Source organism: Leguminivora glycinivorella, chromosome 18 (assembly GCF_023078275.1).
Source record: "Leguminivora glycinivorella isolate SPB_JAAS2020 chromosome 18, LegGlyc_1.1, whole genome shotgun sequence".
Lineage (NCBI taxonomy): Eukaryota > Metazoa > Arthropoda > Insecta > Lepidoptera > Tortricidae > Leguminivora > Leguminivora glycinivorella.
Genome location: NC_062988.1, coordinates 422,436 through 432,464, shown reverse-complemented (window position 1 = coordinate 432,464; position 10,029 = coordinate 422,436). Strand labels below are relative to the sequence as shown.

Sequence of the window (10,029 nt, the reverse complement as noted above, 5' to 3'; positions counted from 1 at the left end):
GCGACCAGTGGTAACGCTGAAAGTGAACGCAGCCGACGCGCGCGAAGGAGGGTAGATCGCGCGCTGTCTATACAACTTTAACATCCACCCGCCTTCGTCAGTTTTCCGTGATCATGATGCATGCAACTGCGTCGAAATATCGGGAGCTCGACAAAAATCAAAAAGGTAATCACGGTCTATATCCCGGTCAATATAAGTCTGGGACACTCTGTCTCCCAGTGAGATTGAAAGTACTCGTGATTCTGAGTATAATTGACCTAAAATTCCCTAAAACGATCAAAATGTTTTTATTGGCAAAAAAAAAGAAATGCTTACGGCCCCAGGCTGTAATAGGCTAGAGCATTAGTTGCGCGCCCTAGGCATGACTTCCACGTGCGTCAGCGGAGCGCCGGGGTGGAGCCCGCGGATGTAGGGCTCCGCGTTGTTGTAGTAGATGTCGCCCGCGAGCTCCTCCACGCCTATCTCGGGCTCCGACTTCGCCTGCTTTGTCGCCTCGTCCACTTCTGTACGGACTTTAGCGTCGATTTCCTGAAATATTGATCAACTATTTTACCCATACGTATTATTAATTTAAAATGGGACTTAATCGCGTAAGTAACCTCTCTCTCGCTCTTTACCCTTCAAAAACTTACAATAAACATAATTTATCACGCTTTTTTTATATTGGGATGATACATAATAACAATAATATAATATGTTCATCACACAAATACCCAAGACCGGAACGCCAGAACAGTGGTCAGTTTTCTGCGTCAGTTCTGTAAACATACCTTGAGCTGGTCCGGGGTGGCCAGCTCGTTGGTGAGGATCTTCTCCTTGAAGGAGGTGATGGGGTCGCGGGTCTGCCGCACCTCCTGCACCTCGTCGCGCGTGCGGTACGAGGTGCCCGGGTCCGACATGGAGTGGCCGGAGTATCGGTATGTCTCCATCTCCATTACTAGCGGCCCTGGGGAAACAACGTATACATTTAGAATAGAATAAGCTACTTGACCCTTTTTTTAACTCTTTTTTTTTTAAAAATACTATGTCGGTGGCAAACAAGCGTACGGCCCGCCTGATGGAAAGCGGTCACCGTAACCTATGGACGCCTGCAACGCGTGCGCCTGGGGTAGTTGAATATAATGAATATTGCTAATGAGAGTAAGTTAATTCGCGATGGCTTGCCAGAGCGATTTAAAGACTCGACTTTTCAATATTCTTACGCCCCGATTTACATACAGTCTTTTTGTAACACAGTGTCTATTTATTCCATTCAAAATCATCAGGTCCACTTCCGTAGCAGACCTGTCCTCACTGGCGCCCGCCGGGGAGACACCCTACCTTTCCCGCTGGTGCAGTAGTCGATGGCGTATCGTGTGGCCTCCCTGGTCGCTAGGACGTCCATGCCGTCGACCCAGATGCCGGGGACATAATCTCCGCGCGTGTAATAGTCAGAGCTGGCTGAGGACCGGTCCACGCTCGTGCCCATTCCTGCGAAACAAGTATTGTTTATAGAAATGGTAAGTGGAAATAATCGGTTACAGTACTCAGGGATCGAAAGCGGTAAAATAGCTGAAACCCAAGATTATGATTTATTTTAATTATTAAATAAAACTCTTGAATCATCCTATATGTAACGTGACGTCATATTTATGTCATCGGCATGAAAGTTACGGGCCCTGTCCATTATATATGACATTTCTGAAGACTCACACTTCAACACACAGGTCCGTTTAGCGATTGTACCTCGACCTCCGATCTTGATCAGACCCTCGTTGTACCGCCCTATAGTGCCCGCACGGCAGGTCCCAGAGCTGGGCCATGTTGTTGACCTGGAACCGCTGGCCCTGACTGCCTGCAGTACAGGACGAGTATATGTGACGGGGCTCACCGTAGCCGTTGTTCTCGCACACGAACACGCACGGCAGGTCCCAGAGCTTGGCCATGTTGTAGACCTGGAACAGCTGGCCTGACTGCCTGCAGTACAGGACGAGTATATGTGGCGGGGGCTCACCGTAGCCGTTGTTCTCGCACACGAACACGCACGGCAGGTCCCAGAGCTTGGCCATGTTGTAGACCTGGAACAGCTGGCCCTGACTGCCTGCAGTACAGGACGAGTATATGTGGCGGGGGCTCACCGTAGCCGTTGTTCTCGCACACGAACACGCACGGCAGGTCCCAGAGCTTGGCCATGTTGTAGACCTGGAACAGCTGGCCTGACTGCCTGCAGTACAGGACGAGTATATGTGGCGGGGGCTCACCGTAGCCGTTGTTCTCGCACACGAACACGCACGGCAGGTCCCAGAGCTCGGCCATGTTGTAGACCTGGAACAGCTGGCCCTGACTGCTTGCAGTACAGGACGAGTATATGTGGCGGGGGCTCACCGTAGCCGTTATTCTCGCACACGAACACGCACGGCAGGTCCCAGAGCTTGGCCATGTTGTAGACCTGGAACAGCTGGCCTGACTGCCTGCAGTACAGGACGAGTATATGTGGCGGGGGCTCACCGTAGCCGTTGTTCTCGCACACGAACACGCACGGCAGGTCCCAGAACTTGGCCATGTTGTAGACCTGGAACAGCTGGCCTGACTGCCTGCAGTACAGGACGAGTATATGTGGCGGGGGCTCACCGTAGCCGTTGTTCTCGCACACGAACACGCACGGCAGGTCCCAGAGCTTGGCCATGTTGTAGACCTGGAACAGCTGGCCTACTGCCTGCAGTACAGGACGAGTATATGTGACGGGGCTCACCGTAGCTGTTGTTCTCGCACACGAACACGCACGGCAGGTCCCAGAGCTGGGCCAAGTGTAGACCTGGAACAGCTGGACTACTGCCTGCAGTACAGGACGAGTATATGTGACGGGGCTCACCGTAGCCGTTGTTCTCGCACACGAACACGCACGGCAGGTCCCAGAGCTGGGCCATGTGTAGACCTGGAACAGCTGGACTACTGCCTGCAGTACAGGACGAGTATATGTGACGGGGGCTCACCGTAGCCGTTGTTCTCGCACACGAACACGCACGGCAGGTCCCACAGCTTGGCTATGTTGTAGACCTGGAACAGCTGGCCCTGACTGCCTGCAGTACAGGACGAGTATATGTGACGGGGGCTCACCGTAGCCGTTGTTCTCGCACACGAACACGCACGGCAGGTCCCACAGCTTGGCTATGTTGTAGACCTGGAACAGCTGGCCCTGACTGCCTGCAGTACAGGACGAGTATATGTGACGGGGCTCACCGTAGCCGTTGTTCTCGCACACGAACACGCACGGCAGGTCCCACAGCTTGGCTATGTTGTAGACCTGGAACAGCTGGCCTACTGCCTGCAGTACAGGACGAGTATATGTGACGGGGCTCACCGTAGCCGTTGTTCTCGCACACGAACACGCACGGCAGGTCCCACAGCTTGGCTATGTTGTAGACCTGGAACAGCTGGCCTACTGCCTGCAGTACAGGACGAGTATATGTGACGGGGCTCACCGTAGCCGTTGTTCTCGCACACGAACACGCACGGCAGGTCCCAGAGCTTGGCTATGTTGTAGACCTCGAACAGCTGGCCCTGGTTGGCGGCGCCGTCGCCGTACAACGCGAAGCAGACGCCGCCATCCCCCCTGTACTTGTGTGCGAACGCCACGCCGGCGCCCAGCGGGCCCTGGACAAAAACATTTCTTTCACAAGACTTTCATTTTTAGCACAAGCTTTTATCGCCGACTGTACTTTTCTTTCAACAGTCATACTACTCTCCGAGACATTTCTAAACATAAAAACCCCTTGGTCGATGGGAATACCACATTTCATTACAGAGTTCCTATGGTCACCTTTCTGTTCCATCATCAGATCAGCTCCATGATACCATAATATTGCATTGTCACGTGATTTACATGTGTGCAAAATTTCAGCTCAATCGGAAAGTGGGTAAAATTTTACTTGCAAGATTTGATTACAGACAGACAACGGGATAGGTGAAACTGGTGAAAGTAAATAAAAGGTAATAATAAAACTGGTTGTTTATGTGGTCTACTTACTGCGTGTTGTTTCTTGAATGCTGCATGCTGTTCAATATTCGAAGTTCCAAAACCGATTTAGTGAAACCGATAACAACTTTGAGTCTTGTAGAGTCAACAAACAGAAATTATTTATATAAACTTGATTCTTCTTCCTCGTTCCCTCAATGCTGAGGATCGCGAGCACAAGTAGCGTGTCTCCATTGAACGCGGTCATAAGCCATGTGGACTGCACGGTATAGGCTGCCGCCAGTCGACTTCTTCACACAGTCAGACCATCTCTTACGAGCCCCACCCCAAGCGCGTTTACCATTCATTCGCCCCAAGATGATACACTTCTAAATATTATGCATTGGTGATCTCATAATGTGACCGAAAAATCTAAGGGTTCGCTCCTGGCATATTTTGGAGAGGCGTGTGGAGATGTTAGTTCTTCTTGCTGTCCAAGGTATACGTAGCAGTCTTCACCAGCACCACATCTCAAAAGCGTCAATCTTAGCCACGTCACAGCTTTTTAGGGTCCAAAGTGGTGGTGGTCCAAATAGGACGAGAGTCTAACGTTTATAATGCGTAGGAGAACTTTGCTAGCATACGACATTAGTGACAGTGTTATAAACTTGATATAAACGTTGTAAAAGATAACATGTAGTTATTATACTGACCTGTGCTCCTACGATTCCGTTGCCGCCGTAGAAGTTTCTTCCGTAAAGATGCATAGAGCCACCCTGAACAAACAAATAATATTATGTTATTGTGTTGTCTACACTTAAATTTAAATAATTTAGTATTTTACTTTTTATTCTCCATTTAAATTGAGTTATTGTGTGAGATAATGATAATAATGTAAACATAATTTTGGCCACAGCTACCCAGCGAGCACTATTTTCGAGTTCAGTCACCAGGGGCCCATTTCTCGAAAGGTACAAGTCTTGTATTACAAGTGTGTTTCCATGGAAACCCATACGATTTGACAGTTCGCGCACTTGTAATACAAGGCTTGTACCTTTCGAGAAACGGGCCCCAGAACAATAGTTGGGGATGTCTATTCAGTGCAGTTCATCTGCATTGGCTTTTTTTTGCGATAGGGGGCAAACGAATAGACGTCTCCTGATGTTAAGCGATCACTGCCGCTCATGTACACCCGAAATACCAGAAGGGTAGGAGGACCGTTGCCGGCCTTTCTTCAAGGTTTGAAGGTCGTATCAGCCGTCAAACACTGCAGGCGACAGTTGTCTATGTTGTCTAGCTGGAGATGCAGCTTATCTCAATTGTTCTACCCTTGCCAAGAGGAATGCATGCTCTCTACTGTTTCCTATCACTAGTGTACCTTGCCGCGCGAGCAGCCGGTCCTCCTCCCGGTCAGCTCGGACAGGACGCCGAGCACGCTGACGCCCATGAGATGCGTCCAGCCGTGGCAGCGGTACGCCGTGATCACCGAGTCCACGTCCCGCATGGCTTGCCGCATGCCCACCGCTACCGCTTCTTGCCCTGTTCAACAATTTATTAAGGCTGCTTTCAAAAAAAACGTCAAAATAATGTAAAATTGATAGTTTTAGTCGGTGAAATACTACACTTTTCGTTATCCAATAGATTTATTTAATTCAAGTTCCAGTTAGAGCATCTTATTATCTTGATTTTTATAAGACTGAATTTTTGAAAACTAACTCACTAAATTAATTATGAATTTTTCTCTAATGCACGTTTAGAAAAACGCACGTATAGAGCTGAATCAGTCGATCTTATTTGTAAAATTTGGACAATTTTGAATATTAAAACGGGTAAATTTATAATTCGTATATCCTGTACCACAATCATTTCAGACTAGATTTTTATTTTAAGTTTTTGAAAAAGAGTAAACTAGCCTAAGGCGAATTCAATTTTTTTCAGAAATTACCTAAAATTAAGTGACAATTTCTTTGAAAATCTACATCACATCGAAGTAAGTTTTGTACTAAATTAATTGCAACGTTTACTTAAATTGCTGTTATGCCTTAGTGATTATAAATTGCTATTATTGATTTTTGCCAATTTTTTGAAAACGAGCCTTCTTCGGTACAATTATTACCACTTTTGGACATTTTCTCATATTTTGTTAGACCAAGTAGAAAAAGTCCTATAATGTGATATATATTTATAAACTACTCGCAAAGCCCTTTAATTTGATACCACACGCGGTATGATCGAGCGCTCGGTTGCGATTTCACTATTTTTAACACGAAAGCCCTCTTAAATCAACAATAGATTACATGCCAAGTAAGAAATGTCTCAGATCTTAGTCAAGACATTTCATTTCATTTATTGTCTTAACTGTGTACAGTCAAGTGTAAAAATATGGGTGTACACATCTTACTCAAAAATATGTCCCATAGCACCTTAGTCCGGTGTAATAAGAGCGTAGTACCATATTTTTGAGTAGATTTCTTTGATACTTATTTTTGCACTTGACTGTACAATGAGATCGCTGCATGCGCACATAAGTCCAACAGTTTGCCAATTTCGGGAGTACAACACACACAGTCACACATGTGATTTGAGGCTTTCTTATTTAATGACCGACATGTATACACATGGTAAGAATGGTAAGAAGAAAAAATTATTAGCGCAGCGACCTTGACAGTTCCAGTGGAACGACAGAAAAATATTTTGTGTTTACCACTACCCTGTTTAGCATGAACTTTTAAAGATTAAAAGTAACTGCAAAATCTATTTTTCATTTATCATAAGGACTGGAGTTGCTTGTATTTTAATGTGAATAACCTGTCAAAGCATCACTATTGGAAGCAATAAAGTTGGACGGTTTTCCAGGAGACAAATTTACTGCAATAAATCTTAATCGATGGAATCAGGCGTTACTTTGCGGAAATCCATGTTAATCGTAAACTAGAACTTTCCTTTGCTAATCCGCGAATAGATAACGTGCAAGTCAATCAGTGCTAACCTGTTATAATTACTTGCGTATTTTTTACATGCTATTCTCTTTATTTCTTTCAAATCTTAGGCTAGGCTGTTTATAATATGAATATAAAAGTAAAATACAAAACCACTTACAAAACAATATAAAACACATATAAACACATTATAAAAAACCTAACCTAGGGTGCCGCCAGCAGCGGGGCAGGGCCCAAGCTGCCGGTGGTTAGGGCTGCAGAGAGAGGAACCGTCGGACTATCCGCGCCGTGTCCAAGATCACCGCCTTCTGCATCTGGCCCTTGATCCAGCCACCTAGCGAGAGTCTCTTAAGATGTTGGTCGAGACTCTTCGCTATGAGACCGTTCGCTGAAACGACTATCGGAACAATGATCGTTGATTCAACATCCCACATGGCGGTTATCTCGTGAGCCAAGTCTAGGTACTTACTGGACTTGTCCTTCTCGGCTTTCACGAGATTCTCATCATGGGGGATGGTGATGTCAACGAGCACTGCCCGGCGTTGCGGTCGATCTATTATCACTTAACTTACATGCTATTATTATTATGCTATTGTATTTTTTGCATGTTATATTTATTTGCGTATTTATTTTTATTTTTGCGGTGGGAGGGTGGGAAAATTAATAGCATGTAAAAAATACGCAAGTAATTATAACAGGTTAGCACTGATTGACTTGCACGTTATCTATTCGCGGATTAGCAAAGGAAAGTTCTAGTTTACGATTGGCAATAAATCTTTACAAATTTTTTATTTCAATGAACACAAATACAGAAACCAAAGGAAAACACATATTATTTCTTGTTAATTAAACTCTGAAATCAAAATCTGTTTTCCTTCTCTGGTAAGCCAATGTACACCCATAAACAATGGTAACCATATCTATACCCACCTGAATACAAATGGCAGAAGCCTCGGATGATCTTCTCTTTGTAGAGGTTCCCGGAGGCCGTCTCGAGCCTGCGCAGGGTGGCCAGCTGCTCATAGATCTTGAGTGCATCCTCCGATGTCAGGGTGGCCGACTCGGCGGGGCCCTTGTCCAATTTGTGGAGTTTGTAGGGCTGGAGAGTGCAGTCAAATGAAATGAATTGTCTTTTAGGGAATTGTATTCTGAATTTAATTTCTCACATATTGTGTGAAACAGAAATTTCTTCTAATAACCTAACCACAAAATTAAAATTTTGAAAAAACCCCCGACCGCGACACAGTGGACCGATTTTCATGAAACATGGCTAAGAACACTCCCGACTAACTCAGCTTTCAGACAAAGAAAACTAAATCTAAATCGGTTCATCCGTTCGGGAGCTACGATGCCACAGACAGACACACGCACAGACAGACAAACAAACAGACAGACAGACAGACAGACAGACAGACGGACAGACGGACAGACAGACAGACAGACACGTCAAACTTATAACACCCCTTCGTTTTTGCGTCGGGGGTTAAAAATATAAACATTTTACTATATATTATTTATTATATAAATATTTCTAGAGATGGGCCGAATATGGACATTGCCGAATACAAATATTCGGCCGAACATTCGGTTCAGCTCTTACCGAACCGAACATTCGGCCGAATATTCGGTTACGCCATATTTTCAAAGCGGATGTTCAGTAAAACTATTAAATGATTGAAAAATGATAATGGTTACATATGTTACTACAACTATGTTCTTATGATTTAGTGGATAACTAAAACTTAGTTAAAACAACTCTGAACTCTTCTCAACTCTTAAGCTATGGTTTTTTTAAACATATTTTGATGTATTAATTAACTCTTTTTAGTAGTTCCTTAGAAAACTACTAAAATGGGAGCTTATTATCCAATGGAATATGTAAGATCTTCATTAGTTATTTACTTTGTTTATTCAGTAAATATTCGGCAATGCTACTGAATTATTCGGCCGAATACGAACATTGAAAATCTTGCCGAATATGCCGAATACCGAATATTCGGCCCATCTCTAAATATTTCCAAGAACCTGCACTTTATTCATATTTTCTAGGTTTAAAGTTCAAATAAAGTAGTGTATTGGTTATATTTTGTAAGCAATAAGGTAATCATTTTTTAAACATTTTTTATGAACAATTATAATATTGAGGATTTTGATTAGTAATTGGTGGTTCAAGTGAATTTGTATGTAAATAGTCTTAGTACTGACCAACGAAAATTGAACTATAAACTGCTAAACAAACAATTTCTTCAATAATTACATTTTACAAAGTTACTTCATTTAAAAACAGAAGACTTAGCAACAAAGTATATACAATGTAAGATGTCTCAAGATAGTTTATAGATGCGTTCAGAATACCATATTTATATCTAAGACATCAGGCCCCCGACATGTGATACAGAAAGATAATGTCAAGTTCAAAATAAATACTTTTGAAGGTTAGGTTACATAAGTAAGAAATTTACAATTAAAGTGAAAGTAACTTTAACTTAACCTGCCATTTAACTAAGAAATACTAACTTTGACCTTGACACAGCTCAGTAAGTTCATCTGATTCCCATCAATAACGGCTTATTGAAGCTTACCTTAATCTCAAACCGAGCTTCACTTTTCGTGCTGTACTTTGATTTCGTGGTCGTTACAACCGGGGTGGCCGCTTTCTACAAAATAACAATACATTTAGAACAACAATATCAACTTTTACCAAGTATTCACTGATCATGTTAGCAGAAAGGAAAGCCGAAAATTTGCAACGAAACAAAGTACTCACTGTGATTGTGTTTCCGGACAAAAGTTTAGCGGCAGAGGGGATTAGCTTACTCATTTTGGTCACTAAATCTTTTATAAAGCCCAGTATAAATCAGTGATCCACAAATAGGACCACTTTTATTCAATTTAATTGATATTAATTCTTGAAACACTTCCCGACCCCCGACTATTTGATCGTGAAGAGTTGACAGATGTCATTCAGGACAAAAAGGTCACACATTTGTGACACGTCTATCACCGCTATTTTTTGAAATGCTTTATAAAATAAAAATTGATTCCTCAAATCTTGTTTGTAAAGAATCAAGTAAATGTATTAATAATACATGATTACAATTTTTGTTATACATGTAAATTTAGTAGCATATAAGTAAGTAAATGAATTTCGGCAGT

At 43.4% G+C, this 10,029-nt stretch overlaps 1 protein-coding gene across 1 annotated transcript; it reads right to left on the bottom strand.

The window, feature by feature from the left end:
* Positions 1 to 200: 200 nt before the first annotated feature.
* LOC125235832 (probable pyruvate dehydrogenase E1 component subunit alpha, mitochondrial) lies at positions 201 to 9,830 on the bottom strand. The gene is made up of 9 exons (XM_048142432.1): positions 9,641 to 9,830; positions 9,456 to 9,530; positions 7,804 to 7,972; positions 5,313 to 5,473; positions 4,648 to 4,710; positions 3,462 to 3,633; positions 1,321 to 1,470; positions 771 to 946; positions 201 to 528 (listed from the first exon to the last, which is right to left on the bottom strand). The coding sequence occupies exons 1-9, from the start codon at positions 9,692 to 9,694 to the stop codon at positions 343 to 345; spliced, it is 1,206 nt and encodes a 401-aa protein (XP_047998389.1). The 5' UTR covers positions 9,695 to 9,830; the 3' UTR covers positions 201 to 342.
* Between the last annotated feature and the right edge of the window lie 199 nt (positions 9,831 to 10,029).